The 15,131-nt window shown below is 41.8% G+C and overlaps 2 protein-coding genes across 4 annotated transcripts; one reads left to right on the top strand and one right to left on the bottom strand.

Annotated features, from left to right (window-relative positions):
• Positions 1-6: 6 nt before the first annotated feature.
• nkiras1 (NFKB inhibitor interacting Ras-like 1) lies at positions 7-6,606 on the bottom strand. Of its 3 annotated transcripts, none has more exons than XM_030063375.1 (4): positions 6,262-6,606; positions 4,372-4,472; positions 2,340-2,581; positions 7-1,783 (listed from the first exon to the last, which is right to left on the bottom strand). In XM_030063375.1, the coding sequence occupies exons 2-4, from the start codon at positions 4,463-4,465 to the stop codon at positions 1,541-1,543; spliced, it is 579 nt and encodes a 192-aa protein (XP_029919235.1). In that variant the 5' UTR covers positions 4,466-4,472; positions 6,262-6,606; the 3' UTR covers positions 7-1,540. The 3 variants fall into 3 exon arrangements, with proteins under 3 accessions (XP_029919235.1, XP_029919233.1, XP_029919234.1); XM_030063373.1 differs by having other exon boundaries at positions 6,568-6,590; XM_030063374.1 differs by lacking the exon at positions 6,262-6,606 and adding an exon at positions 4,772-4,902.
• rpl15 (ribosomal protein L15) lies at positions 5,600-9,990 on the top strand. The gene is made up of 4 exons (XM_030063377.1): positions 5,600-5,693; positions 6,637-6,818; positions 7,138-7,274; positions 9,630-9,990. The coding sequence occupies exons 2-4, from the start codon at positions 6,647-6,649 to the stop codon at positions 9,933-9,935; spliced, it is 615 nt and encodes a 204-aa protein (XP_029919237.1). The 5' UTR covers positions 5,600-5,693; positions 6,637-6,646; the 3' UTR covers positions 9,936-9,990.
• The last annotated feature ends 5,141 nt before the right edge of the window (positions 9,991-15,131 follow it).

The following is a 15,131-nucleotide window of genomic DNA, read 5'->3' on the forward strand; positions in this document are numbered from 1 at the left end:
CCAAAGCAAGTTGTCACAAGAGTGCTTTAATATCAAGAAGCCTCATTTTATTCAGTGCATCTTAAGACCTTAGCATATATCACAAACATTACAGAGCAGAGAATAAGACATGGACCAAGCTTAATTAAGGAGTGATTAATTTACTGCCTTTTCAGTAAACTGAGTCAAATTAAGTCTTGATCCTCCTACTCTGTTCTACTAGCAGTACATTCAGTTTTATTACTCTTGAAACACAAAAGACAATAAACAGCACAATTTGTGCTTCACATTTTTGCCATTTTCTTCTGAAAAAGTCAAGGAATGCGGTTTGTTAAAGTGACAAAAATAAATTAGTTAAAAAATAAATATCTTCTCTAACACTGCCACTCTTAATGTTAGATAGGCTTGGAGCTACATGTTTTAACTAGCAGCCTACAGGACTATGGGCTAGATGAGACACACGAGTGCAACTAATGCCAGATGTAATGGTATGAAATCGTACAGGACAAGTTAAGGTAGTACCATGAGCATTATTGCTGCCAGACCACACTTCAGATGGCACTCGGAGGTGCTTGAAATGGACTGGACAAAGATGAGGACAGGGAAATATAACGCCCATTCATGTCATATGGGACAGATTTCTGTTGAAAATACTGCCAGCTTTCAGCTTTGGAGCTCAGGAGTTTGGCGTTAAACCTCAAACTGTAGGAATGGTGTAATGTAGAGTAAATGAGCAATGAGCAGTTTTCATGTCATTTTGCAATCACAACTCTTACAAGACTTTTTTTTTTTTTTTTTTAAGTAAAAGTCTATCTTTGGTGCTAAGGTCGTGTTGCTGTGGCGTCTCTGCTCTGCACTCCCAGAGATCACCTGCCAGTCAGAGTGTGGGCGGGATGACTTTGTTGACTGTTGTTGCTCAAGTTAACTACCCAGCTGTTTATTTCAAACACAGCAAGAGAGACTCCAAAACACATCACTTCCTGTGCTCCAAAGGATTTTTTCCCAGGGAAGAGAGATGTTAAGAAAAGATTCTGTATAGCAGAAACTGATTCCAAAAGCAAAAAGAAAAAAAAGGAGCTTCTGTAAATTGTCTTTTACACTTGCAACCTTCATGAATTCCTGACAAAGGCCATACTGTGGGTCATTCAAAACATCATTAATAAAGCCCCTAGCAAGTGTAAAAGACTGTGTGTGGAGGATTCAAATGTCAAGAGCCTTCATAAAGTGACTTCAGGCTGAATCACTGCTGTGTGACACCAGTCAGTGATACAGAATACCAAAGTGGACATGTGAGAATGTCTTGAACTGTTAAAGTGCGTTTGCAAGACAGAAATACTGGATTTTTAGTTTGTGACTGACATGTTTGGCTTGGGTTCAAATAAACTGGAATGATTCACTGCGTAAAGGAGGAAACAGCTGATCAGGAGCTTCGATCATGTCGACGTCTTTTAGGTTGGAACGGTGTTAACATTTCCAAAGTTGTTCCGGTGGTTGATCCCATATGACATGAACGCAGCATGAGGGAAGAGAGGGAGCGCGGGCTCAGGGTGTCTGCAGACTGTCAGATGTCGTTGGATGGGGTACCCTTGCTCTTGCGTCCGGGCAGAGGGAAGGCGGACTTGCTCTGCGGCTGGGTGAGGCGGCTGGTCAGCATGGTGAACGGCTCGATGAGGGAGTTCCTTTCGGTGACGCTCACTTCCCACAGCTTGACCTTCTCGCCTCGTGCCCACTGCTGTGCCGTCTCCTGGTCGACTTGACGGCGCTCACGCAGGTCTGTCTTGTTCCCCAGCACGATGACGGTGACCTGACACACAGTGGACAAACACGTCAGCTACACAAGACACTCTCTGAACATTATAGATGCCATGTTGTAAGTTAGCCCCTATACATGCCACTCTTTTACCTATACAGAGAATGTCATGACATTTTAATGGTGCCTAATTTTTTGGCAAACATGCCTAAAATGTGACTTAGGACCATTTATGAATGAACTGTAACAATCCTCTGATTCAGCCATAAATTCAGAATATATACTTTGCAGCTCCAATTTCAGCAAGATTTCAACTTGTGGAACTACAATAAAATTCATGACACTGGTTAGACATGCTCATCCCTGCAAAAATGAAAACATTCAGACCAGGAACTGTAGCCTTTAGATCTCCCCCTTTGTGTCCTCCCAACACTTTGTGAGTGTGATCTCCCTTTTCAGCAAGTCTTACTTCTGTTGGTTCACACTGCTCACAACTGCCCTTGACAGTGTACTGTGGTGGAAGAAAACTGGACGACTTACAGGTGAACTGTCTGAAAATCACCTCCAGGAACCTCCATGTTTGCTGATAATCAATGTGAATTAAACGCACCTCCTTTTTATCTCTGGACTTATCAATTTCCTTCTTCAGAATGTCCACCTTCTTAAAGGACTCCAAGCTGTCCACGCTGTAGACGAGCACGAAGCCGTCTGCCACTGAGTAGTAGTGCTTGGGGAGGTCCAGTCCATCATGGAGGCCCCTGGTGTCGTAGAGCCTCAGCTGCTCCTTCACACCACGGTCGGTTTCCACCGAGGCCACGTACACATCCTCCTGGGTCTCGCTGGATTCAGAACCTGACGAACACCCAACACATCTGATTAAAGATAAATGATACCTAGTTCACAAAAGTTCACTCAATTTTATGTTGTGTGCCTGTGTGGCCCTGAGAGCTGTATTCTCGCCTCTGACACAGCACTTCCACTGGGGCTGCACTGATATTTGATAAGCTGGCTACACTAAGTGGCAGGGCAGAGTACTGAGGAGGAAGTGGGTATGCTCTCCTATATATTTCAGTGGCTCTTTGTGTGATAGGCGTGTATAATCTAATTTAACAGAAAAAGAGATATACCTGTGTATACCCTCCACTCACCATTGATGTAGACCATCATAAGACAGCAAAACACACCACTGAAATCAGACTCAAGAAACATGTTTATGGTTTATGGCTCCTTAAGGCAAGATTAACCACCTCATCTATTCAGTGGCAGGGGAAGCTGCTACTAACTGCAGCATAATGTACCTTAATGAGCTTCAGCATCAAAGGAGATTAACTGTATGTGAATTTTCTTGCAGCTAAAGCAAGGCATTCATGGTCCAGAGGTTATCAAATTGGTTATGTTCTGGACCCCCGAGTTGACTTTGATGAAACCACAGACCTCAATTTGAAGTGAGTTTGTACTTGGAACCCTGCTATAAAAAGAGACATGTTGGTTTGTGTTCAACTGTTTAGCTTTTTGAAACCTGAGCAAATTCACTCTGTCTCTTTCAAAAACATGGAGAAAAAGGTGATTTGCAAATTAGTGACAAAATTAGTGAACATTACTTAAAAAAAAAAAAAAAAACTGCACAGAAAACTGCTATAAAATTAGAAAAACAATTACCTGAAAATGAGCAAAAAGTTTTTAGACAATTACAGGAAAAAATAATAATAATCTAATACAATAACAAAAAAACATGAAGAAAAGGGTCATTTGCAAATTAGCAAAAAAAAAAACCTAAACATTATCTTAAAAAAGCTACAAAATTAGCAAAGAAACTACCTGAAAATTGCCAAAAAAATTTTAAACAATTCCAAGAAAAAATATAATAATGTACTGACATAATATAATTGATGACAGATTTCTTGTGGATAAATTCTTGTGAAATGCATCTGAATGCAGCCTTTGGAGCCTGAGCAAATTCACCTGATTTCTTTCAAAAACATGGAGAAAAAGGTGAATAAGTAAGCAAAAAATACTGGAACATTAGTGAAAAAATTAGCTAACAATATTTTTTAAAAAATACAAGAAAACTCTCTATATAATTATTAAATGGTTTACTGCAATATAATTTAGAATGTTTAGAATTTGTAATGTTCAGTTTGTGTTGACATTGTGGAGAATGGGTAAATTTAATTCTATGTTTATTATTGAGGTTGTAGTTTGCAGGGCTCTTGTACTGGACTACATCATATTGTGAGGTGTTTATAACTTTTTGTCCTCCCTATTTATAAAACAGCTGTCAATAAAATACAGTCCAGTCCAACAGCAGCACTAACTATGAGCTCAATGCCAAACATAAAAGTGAATGAACACCTCTATTACTGTGACTGCGCATTATAGGAAGCAGGAAAGGAAACTTTATGGCACAACAGTTGCATTGGATTGGATTAGACTGAATTAGAATGCAAATGGAGCTGCTGATGATGCATGAAGTTTTTCCACTGAAAAATGATAAAAAATCAATCAATGACAGTCAAACTTTTTATCATTTTGCTGGGAGCCACACGGCAGCCTCTCACACACTGCTGAGCTACAGGTCATATTCACACCCAGATCGCACTGCATTTGAAACACAGCATGCATCTATCCAGAGGTCGTCTTACCGACAGTGTGGCTGCCGTACAGCAGCTGCTCCAGGATGGCAGTTTTCCCGACTGACGCCTGGCCGCACACCACGACCTTACAGCCTTTCCCCATAGTGAGCCTGCACACACGGAGAGAAAACGTAGTGTACTTCATCATGTCACCTGGCATGAGTTATAAAAGTGACTGCAACACTGACCCTGACAAGAACCACGGTAAAACAGCTACGAGACACTTAGTCACTGATGCCGGCTACGAGCCAGTGTTATGGTTAGCTAACGTTAGCTTGCTAGCACGTCAGTTTGCGTATTAATAAATGCATATATGCGGGTGCGCTAACAGTCTAAAGCTAACACCGTTGTCCCGGTAAACTACCGTTACCGGAACGTTTGGACCAAATATACAGTAGAGAGTCCTTACGTGAGTGAGGTGGGCAGCTGAACATCAAGTTTTCAAGAGCAGCATCACAGCAGCAGAAGCCATTCTCCTCTGAGCACTGTGACAGGAGGAGGCCGTCTGTCTGCGCATGCGTCACAAGGAGCTAGCGAAGCCTACTTCCGCCAGTACAAGAAAAAAAAATAAGGGATTGAAAAAAAAGTCTAAATGATGATAAAAAGTTAGAATAGTGACATTTAAAAAATGTAAATTATCAGATAAAAAGTCGCAGTTGTTAAAAAGTCACAACTATGAGATTAAAAGCCTTATTCATGAGATTTTAAATATCAAAATTATGACAATAGGTCATAATTATGAGACAAAAGTCAAATTTATGGGATAAAAACTAAAACTTATGAGACCTACAGACCTTTGAAGACAGCGCAACTGGAGTCCGTGTGCATTTTATCTTACATGTGTGGCTTTTTATCTAATAATTTTGACTTTTTAATCTTACAATTTTTACTTGTTTTTATCCCTTATTTTTTTCTTTTACTGGCGGAAACGGGTTTCCAAAAGGAGCTCATGTGACTGAATAATAATAACTAAATGATTACTGTTATCAGCAGCGGCAGCGTCATTATTATTATTTTCAACATCATCATCATTAGAAGAAGAAGAAGAAGAAGAAGAAGAAGAAGAAGAAGAAGAAGAAGAAGAAGAAGAAGAAGAAAATTATCATGTCTTTTTTTTTTTTTTTTTTTACTGTTAGTATTTTGGTTAGTGTTGCCGTTGTTTGTTTTATATGACTGCAGACAGATGAATAACAGTGCGTTCTAAAACAAAGCAGTAACAACCGCTGTCGTACTACATTTCCCATAAGCAGACTACAGGAAATACGTCACTCTTATTCTCTTAAGGCATGCTGGGTACTTTCTCTCTCTCTTTCCGGCTGGTACGCCATCATGTAAGCGAGTATTCCTGTACATTTATACAAATCAGAATCCAGTAAAATCCGCCTTAACGGTGTTTCATCTGCCCGTGTGGTCAAAGATACAGTTAGAGAAGTGGATAATTAGTGTTTGGCTGTAGTTATTAGTCTAAACTGTGGTCAGAGGTGGAGATTAGAAGCTCGTTTAACGGGGCGCCGAGGGGCTCTCAGCCGGCAGTGGTTGGTGCTGCTGACCGGAGCGGGAGGGCTAACGTGTCCGCTAGCGCCTCGGTGTCTGTGGTTCTCATTAGCACAGTAAACCGCTGTATACACACGTATGGCTTACTGCCTTAGAATGTATTTCTGTATTGAAACATATTGCTAGCTGGTTAGTATGGAATGAATTACGACTCCTGCTGACTAAGCTAACATTAGCATGCTAGCCACATTTCCAGTGTGCTTCCAAACAAGCAGGGGAAGTGAGGAGCCTCTGGTTTACCTGCAGCGCACATGTTTACAACCAAGTATACAGCACGGTGTGGTACATGAGCAGCTGATTGATGTAACTTGATGCAATGACAATAGAGAAAGGTAGCTACTGTACCACAGTGGGGTTTTCCAAGTGGCGATGAGGCCCAAGAGTGCAGGTTGTCAGTCTAAACACTTAACTGTTGATGTCATGAAGCTTCACGTTTAAGCACAGAGGTAACAAACAGTGAAATGAGCTGCTGTAGTGGTTTAGTTGAGAAGAAAACTCTGACTCTTGCATCACATGGCACACAGTGGGAAATCCTTGTCCTAAACTGTCAGTCACCGTCAGTCCTGCTGGTCAGCTTGTCAGCAGCTACAATATCTTTCAGTATTTTAGCAGCAGTTCAGCCTGCAGAGATGACATCCTTTGTTTACAAACCCGTGCTGGACAAGATGTGAAAGCTGCATCCTTGTTCCTGAGCTCATAAGATGATTGTCTCGTCCTCAGATAAATCAAGATGGGAGCGTATAAGTATATGCAGGAGTTGTGGCGCAAGAAGCAGTCCGATGTGATGCGCTTCCTGCTCCGTGTCCGCTGCTGGCAGTACCGCCAGTTGTCCAGTCTCCACCGAGCTCCTCGCCCCACCAGACCCGACAAGGCTCGCAGACTGGGCTACAAGGCCAAGCAGGGTGAGTGTCGGAAGCTTTGTTTTCCTACAGTAATGCTTTAGCCTCAATGACTTCTAACCAGCGTGGGATGTCTTTGCAGTTGTTTGAAACTTAATGTTTTCACAGTTTAGATGTACATGACACACCATAGTGCTGAAAATTTGAATGTTTATCACATGCTATCCACAGCTTAAATCAACAAATATGAGCAGCATCAGGATTGGGAAATCCACATCAGTTCAGATTCAGATTACCTTTATTTGCCATCTTAAGATAATACATAATTGGAAGCCTAGTGTGAAAAGACTGGCTGACCGTGTGATTTTATCATTTCAAACAGGCTACGTCATCTACCGTGTCCGTGTGCGCCGTGGAGGCCGCAAGCGCCCTGTGCCCAAGGGTGCTACCTATGGCAAACCAGTGCACCATGGTGTCAACCAGATCAAGTTTGCTCGCAGCCTGCAGTCCACTGCTGAGGTACGTGCATTTGTACAGTTGCAAGTTGCTGCCCAAGGGCCATGAGATACTTGGGTTTTCTCTGATACCTGGACTCTTTTCTAAAGAGACAACTGAACAAAAAGTATTTTGGTGTTTGTGTTCCTTCTGTTCACATTTATAATTTAGGAGAGATTTGGTGTTGATTTGCAGTTGAAACTAATTAGACCATGTATTACCAATTTTCTTTCTATTACACTTTTTAAAGTCACGTTTAAACTGTAAATACACTGAGATGCTACACCCTGGCCACATGCTGTTTGGATGTGTGCCCCCTGTATAAGGCAAACCTGTTTTGCCCAGACATTAACTCCTAACCAACCTGCCATGTTAGATCCTGTTCAGATACATTGTCTGGATTATTGCCATGACGTGAACACAGTTGATGACCATAAAAAACACACTCAACACTTGGTGTACTTGAAAATATATCAGCTTTGACTTAGAGTGGAATAGAGCTGCAGACCCATCAGCTAGCAGCACCTCGGGCCTGAATGTCATCAGGTTTGACAGCATCAGTCCTGGTCCTCAGGAGCCTGACTGATGCAGGGTGTCTATGGTAGTTAATTGCGTTCACCTGGCATCTAAGGTGCAGACTAGGCTCTTGGACAGATGGGCACAAATTTTTTGCTTAAGCAGATGCGTTTATTTCATGTGCGGTGTACTAAGCAGGTTTTGAAATGTAGCAATGTAGATGCAGCAATATTTAATGCAGTCAAGCACTGAAAATATGCTGGTGAAATAAAACGGCCATAATTGTTTGCACCTGCTCCAATGCTGTGTTTGGAGTTGGTTTGACAATGTCTGCTGCTTTAAGTAGTGTCTGAAACTGCAGCCTCCAGCACATGTTCAGGGGCAATTTTTCATGCTCTGCCAGATTTGCTTCACAAAACTGGTAATGATCAGATGGGACTCATCAGCTAATGATGCTGGCCTGATAATGGATTAAGAATGCCTTTCAAAGATGACACTGAATGTGCTAAACTTAGTTTTGGCAAAATACAGCCTGCTTGGATATGTAGAGTTCTGATGTGCCTTAAAGATCCCCTATTTTTTGTTATTGTAGATGCTACTAAAGCCTCAATTTATTGAAATGAATGGTTTTAAAAGGAAAAGTTTTTGTATTAAAATGTAGCACCCAAATTCAATGTGTACATCACTTCCTCTCCTGGCTTCTGTAGTTACCACCTGAGGAAAATTCTGTAATGGAAATGTGCAGTCTTAAAATGGAAGCATGCAAGAGGTCACCAGGATTTCCTGACTGAACAACAATGGTGGGGGTAGGGGGGTGTTTGGCAAATGACAAATCTGAGTCCTTCGGGAAACATGTCCATTTGTGGCTAAATTGTCAGAAACTGAATTGTCCTTGATTTCGTCATTGACTGCAAAAATGAAACAAATTAATCTGGAATGCAAACTTCTGTTTGTCCGTAGGGTGGCTGGTACATTCTTCCTTTGGAGCTGAGATCCAAATGTTCTGCACACAAACATTACTTTTACTATTACGGTTCACATCAACAAGGTGTTTTTCTTTAACCTTTAAGTTATCACAGTAAGCTTCTCTAAAGGGGACAGATACATGGAAGAACCATGATGTTTCGGTAGGGCCTTGGACAGATCATCAGTGTCAGCACAGCTGTGCAGTATAAATGAGCTCCACTGACAGTCAGGCAGCTGTTGCAGACTTTAGCAATATTTGGTCTTTAATATCTACTAACCTTACAAGTTTAAAATATCCACAAAAAAGTGCTGTACCTGAAAAGTACTGGGCTGACATTAGTTTTTGCAGTTCTGTGTATGAAGGTTGACAACAGTGTTATTAATTAGATCAGGCACAAAATTGTTAAATGTCTAAAATTGTAATTGCGATAAACCATTTTAAAGCCTCCTAGAAAGATACTTATGTAAGAATTCATCAGTGTGCCTAAGGCACAAAGTGGGGCTGCAACAGAGTTAGCACTCTGTCACACTAAAACTGTAGATTTCCTTTATTTACCTAGTGTCAGGTGGTCACTGCACCCACAGGAAGTGACCAGTTAAGACTGAAGTAAACACTGACTGCTGGTCGATCAGCAGCAAGTTAACACTCTCAGAGATGCTAGGCCGTCTTCCTTCAGTTGATGTCCATAAAGCAGCACAGACCAGATAGGCTGGTAAATAGTGTTGTGTGCAGCTTGCATACCATGTTTCTGCTTGCTGCTGTTTGATGTGCAAAGTTGTTAGGTGCCATTTTTAACTTGTTGCTGTCACGGAAGTTGCTCTATAAGGTTGAAATGAATGACTGAAATCTTTGTACCTGTCTGCCATGGCTCAGTCTTCTGTTTTTGTTTTTCCTAGGAGCGTGCTGGCCGTCACTGTGGAGGCCTGCGGGTGCTGAACTCCTACTGGGTGGGCGAGGACTCCACCTACAAGTTCTTTGAGGTGGTTCTGGTCGACACCTTCCACAAGGCCATCAGACGCAACCCAGACACCCAATGGATCACAAAGGCTGTGCACAAGCACAGAGAGATGCGTGGCCTGACGTCCGCAGGAAAGAAGAGCCGTGGCCTTGGCAAGGGCCACAAGTTCCACCTGACCATCGGAGGCTCCCGCCGTGCAGCTTGGAGGAGACGCAACACCCTGCAGCTGCACCGCTACCGCTAGGGAGCGCCGCACAGCTCTGTACATTCACACCAATAAAACCTTTTTATGGTCACCAGCTCTTGTCTGCTGTCAGTCTGTCAAAACTGATCCTGTCCTGTCATTTTGCATTACCATTAATCAATACAATTAATAAGACAACAAACATTTTGACCAACTTGAGGTTTCATGGATTTTTAAAGCTGCTCTTCAATATTTGGAAGACTGTGGTGATTCCTGTTACATTTCCTGATAATACCTCCTCTGCTTAATGTCTCTTGGAGCCAAGCTTAGTCCAAGGTCAACTCAGGAGATGCAGTGAAATGTCAAGCACAGCCTGAAAGTCCTGAGGCATTAATACACTACTCACAAAAAGTTAGGGATATTTGGCTTTCGGGTGAAATTTATGTAAAATGTTCACGCTACAGTGATATTATATCATGAAAGTAGGGCATTTAAGTAGAAGCATACACTGGTGATTTCCTCATCTCAAACAATTTCTTGAAACAAAAGCCAACAACAGTGGTGGGTATACCACAACAAAAAATGTCAGTGTCAATAACTTGTCATGTGCCCTTGAGCATCAATTACAGCTTGACAACGACGTCTCATGCTGTTCACAAGTCGACTTATTGTCTGCTGAGGCATGGCATCCCACTCTTCTTGAAGGGCGGCCCTCAGGACATTGAGGTTCTGGGGTACAGAGCTCCGAGCCTCTACACGGCGACTCAGCTGATCCCATAGGTTTTCTATGGGATTCAGGTCTGAGAAAGTGCAGGCCACTCCATTTGAGGTACCCCAGTCTCCAGCAGCCGTTCCCTAATGATACGACCTCGATGAGCTGGAGCATCAAACACCTGATGTGAATTTTGCCGTTAAACTCCTTGTTAGAGAACAGCAACTTGTGCAAAAAGTACTGAAACATTGAACAGTTGGACATGTGCATTCAAAAGTTTACAGAAGGTCACATTAAGTTCACCTGTAAAGGTTATAATGCATTTTAGGTTCATCCTGAAATTTCACCCGAAAGCCGAATATCCCTAACTTTTTGTGAGTAGTGTATAATCAGCCAGAAGACCTAAAATGTACATAGATTTACTAGTTTGGTGTTGTGGCAGTGATGAAATTACAATGTACACAGATGGTACCTATCTACCCATGAGTGTTTTACTGAGTGTGTGTGGCAGGTCATTAGTCGGTAGCGCAGTGTATGATGAGCTCTACCTATTACAGGGTTGGTCCAGTGCTGGGATTTGAAGGCTAATACTGACTTCCACACAGAAACGGCATGTTTTTCGACAGTACGTTGAATTTGACCACTTTCAGTACCAAATTTACTAGTACTCGTGCCATCCAGATATGTATTTTTAGCAGGGTGGAAATGTCTCTTGTAATGGCATCTGTACACCATGAGACACTGAAATGTACTGAATCCAGGATAATACTGATGCTGGAGTGTGATTTCAAAATGTTGTAATAGAGTCAAATCAGGCCAAACTAGTATTGAGCAATCACCCATACATGGACTCTAACTACACATCAGAGTGGATGACACTCTGTTGTCTGGCAACACAGAAATGGTTGGTCAAGCCCAATCTCCTGCTCATCTGGGCTGCTGAACAGTCCAGACCAAACAACGCACCTGAAAAAAGATCTTACATTTGTCATTGATCTGCACGCAGCCGCCGCCCACTGACAATGACCATTAGTGATCCTTAATGGTGTGGGACTGATGCTATCTGTTTCTAGGTTATCCTAGTCGTTGAGGGGGGTGGGGGCTTGTGAGTTCATGTTCAGACTGGGAAAGGTGTAATCCAAGAAGTGTTTGGGTCTGAAGAATTTTTTTGTACTTGTGTCACATGCTGGTGTCAGCTCAGGACAGGAGACCTGTGCTGAACTGAAGGAGACCCACAATGTTTTGATTTTTCCCATCTGAAAAATTGTACCATTTAAAACTTGCTGATGGAAATATAGGCCCAGTCATTTTCTTTTCACATTCACAAGTAAACTAGTTAATGTAACAATAATAGGAACCACTGAAGCACATAATGGACAATACATGGTCTACTACTAGCTGAGCTTCTACATTCAAGAGATGATCACAGATACTTCATCTTGATATGAATTCTATGACCCTCACAGGTCAAACTGGGCAGTTTTCACAGTGTCAGTTTTAAATGATATAAATAAAAAATTATGTTGGTATGTAGTGTCAGTTTTCTCCCCAGGAATTGCTATAAACTATTGGCAATTTAAGAACCTGTTCCCCAGAACTCTCTAAATTCTCCCTAGTTTGTGTTTTAGCATCATTATATATTCTACCAGACTATATTTACATTTGATGGCAGTCTGGTAGAGGCCTGTCAGTGGTGGCAGGGTGTGTGTAGAGGCACAGTGCTGCCATCCAAAAGCTTGCAGGTCAGCAGCAAACACGGCTCGCTGTGCAACTTGCAAATGGCCCTGCATCAGCTTCTGTGACTTTGTGCGGGACAGCCGCAGCAATAACAACCCAATGTGAATGACAGCCCGAGATTTCAGGAGTAAATTTATCGCCTGTTATATGAGGCGCTGCCATCAGCGTGGCTTTTCGGGATTGCAGTTTATTATAATGGTTTTCTTCTGCAAGGACACATATTCTAGTTGAAGTCAGGGTGATAATGCTGCTCGCTTTTTTATATTAGTGTATGTGGCTGCCAATCAACCTGAGGCTGAAAGTGACAGCTGCCATTTTATTCCTCTGAAAAATGATCAGAAAAGAGCTTTTAAATTGTTTTACTGAATTATTTTTATTTCCCCAAAATTTCAGGATAATGCCTTTTGTCTGATTATAATTTGGTTAGTCATTGCTCACCAAACAAGCTTTTTGTTTTACATATGTCATCCAAATGTTTTATGATTTATGATGATAAAAACTACAAGATTATGTTAAGAGTCTGATAAGACATTGTATGAGTCCACAAAACCGATGCTTCATCTATTATTGATTTATTATAAGCTGCAGGCTGCACCTCAGTATGACGTTCATATACCTGTAGTTTCTAGTTTTCATACATTTCTAAATTATTACATGTTGCATATAGATATGCAATCTCCCAGTGCATATATTTCACATCTTTGGTGCATTTTCATATACAGACAGTCATTGTTTTTTTCATCCTCTCTACTACTGCTGCTGTTGTGTAGACCCTCATAATACAAAGCATTTCTTGTATTTTAACTTTATAATTTTGACTAACACGTGGTGGTGAGGTTGCCATGTGCATTAGATTTGAAACACTCAGCATCCAAAATTCATTAAATCTTGATCACATGCACTTTGAAATATTATTGTAAACAGAGGAGATCCAGTTTATGCTGCTTGGTTGCCAAAATACCACTTTACCCACAGGCATCATTAAAGTTTCTGTGTATCTTGTTTGTGAGTAAATGCTGAGTGGATGTGATGAGTTCTTAGCAAGGTTTGCATTCTTAAACAGCAACAGCATTTCCTTGTTCTTTTCTGGAAAGGAGATGGTTGTGAGTCAACTGAGGACATAGCAGGGTGGAGTGAGGACAGCCATTTATAGGTCTTACTCACATTACCCCCACATTACGGCTCTATTGTCAATACCAACATTAGGCTGGAGGCAACCATCACCTTTGACCTGGTGACAAAATCCGCCCCCCTTCCTAGAAACAGGGAGAATAAAGAGCAGGAAGGTGCAGCGTGGGATTGCTCGCTCCTAAAAGGTTTCAGGATGGCAGCTGAGGAAATAGGAGCTGGGATTGAGCCTGCCTTGGGAAATGCCTTGCACTGCATCTTTGTGTGGATTGTCAGCCAACTCCCGACCGCTGTTTTGTGATGGAGAGGAGTGGAGCATTTCCATGTCATTTTAACCCAGTGGGAGGCTCGCCAGGTTGTGCTATCAGATGGAAGTGTGGGGGAAAACAGCCACGAAGAGCTGGATCCACTTGCCTGCCAGCCATCCTATTTGAATACTCTCCACTGACAAATACCTCTGTGTTTGCAAAGTCTTGTAGACTCTGGTTTTCCAAATGGGGTCCGGGGGCCCCCAGGAGTCCTTCAGGATCTGCCAGCGGGGTCCTCAGCAAACTGAGGAATAGTTTAAATGCTTGTGAAAGGCTCCTTTCTTGTAAATTTTCACTAATTTCTTGCTGATTTTGGACCATTTCTTGCTAATTTACTCTCTGACCTTTTCCCATGTTTTCGAATGCCGAATATTCCCCAGCGAATTTGCTGGGGAAAAAGGTGAAATTTAACTTGACAAAAAAAAAAAGTCTGAAAACAACCCCCCCCCCCCAACCCCATCCAAAATAACTAAATAAATAAAGTACCAGAAATTTAACACAAAAAAATAAATAAATACAAAATCAAAATGAAAATAGGTTTCCAATTATTAAAATGATATATGCAAAGATCAGATCAGAAATGCTGGAATAGTGTCAGATTTCTCGTGTTTCTTATACTTGAGGGTCCCTACTGGGCAAAATCTCCTCAAATGGGGGTCTGGCTGAAAGTCCACCTGGGGGTCCAGAACATGAAAAAGTTCAAAAACCCCAGAGCTGTCCTGTTAAAACTGTCTCCACTGACAAATGGCTGTCTGTTTACAAAGTCTTGTAAGATCCCTACTGGAGGAAATAGCTGAACCATTTGTTCATATGACTACACAGACAATAATTATACCTCTGAGTGACTTGTATGACTTGAAAAAACAAGTGTCAGTGAACCAGTTCTCCATTAAGGTTACACTGTTGCAGGGCTGATGTCTCACTGATAAGTAGATATCAGCCAATCAGTGTCACTCATCTCTGATATAATGGATAGGATGCAGGATCCATTATCACTAGCATAATTTAGGGTTAAGATAGCAATATAAGAAAAAATGAAAGGGTATATAGTTTTGTTTTGCCCTAGATCTGGATTGCTGGATAGCTGTGTTTCCTCCCATCTCTCCTGTTTATTATAATGACAAAAACTACGAGCTCAGATTTGGACTCACTCTGGCAAGTGGTGCATGAACACGGAGACACTCATGGGCAAACCAGTGTTATTATTTACTGTCATTGTTATTGTTGCAGAGGACGCTGGACGTGTCGTTTGCCTTCGTCCACTTTGACTGGTGAAAGTATGTCAGTGGGTTACATTGACACCAGTGCGGGGCTGTGCGGAGGGAGGAGCCGCTGAACTGGGTCACATGGTTGCACACTGATCGCTGCTGG

This window comes from Myripristis murdjan, chromosome 11 (assembly GCF_902150065.1).
Source record: "Myripristis murdjan chromosome 11, fMyrMur1.1, whole genome shotgun sequence".
NCBI classification, from domain to species: domain Eukaryota; kingdom Metazoa; phylum Chordata; class Actinopteri; order Holocentriformes; family Holocentridae; genus Myripristis; species Myripristis murdjan.

What these genes read in the sequence shown, in the direction of transcription:
- nkiras1 (XM_030063375.1), bottom strand. Translation starts at nt 4,465, where the DNA reads ATGGGGAAAGGCTGTAAGGTCGTGGTGTGCGGCCAGGCGTCAGTCGGG. An exon ending in GTACGGCAGCCACACTGTCG is followed by an intron (nt 2,582 to 4,371) that starts GTAAGACGACCT and finishes GGTGTTCGTCAG; the next exon opens with GTTCTGAATCCAGCGAGACC. An exon ending in AGTCCAGAGATAAAAAGGAG is followed by an intron (nt 1,784 to 2,339) that starts GTGCGTTTAATT and finishes ACTGTGTGTCAG; the next exon opens with GTCACCGTCATCGTGCTGGG.
- rpl15 (XM_030063377.1), top strand. Translation starts at nt 6,647, where the DNA reads ATGGGAGCGTATAAGTATATGCAGGAGTTGTGGCGCAAGAAGCAGTCC. An exon ending in GGGCTACAAGGCCAAGCAGG is followed by an intron (nt 6,819 to 7,137) that starts GTGAGTGTCGGA and finishes CATTTCAAACAG; the next exon opens with GCTACGTCATCTACCGTGTC. An exon ending in GCCTGCAGTCCACTGCTGAG is followed by an intron (nt 7,275 to 9,629) that starts GTACGTGCATTT and finishes TGTTTTTCCTAG; the next exon opens with GAGCGTGCTGGCCGTCACTG.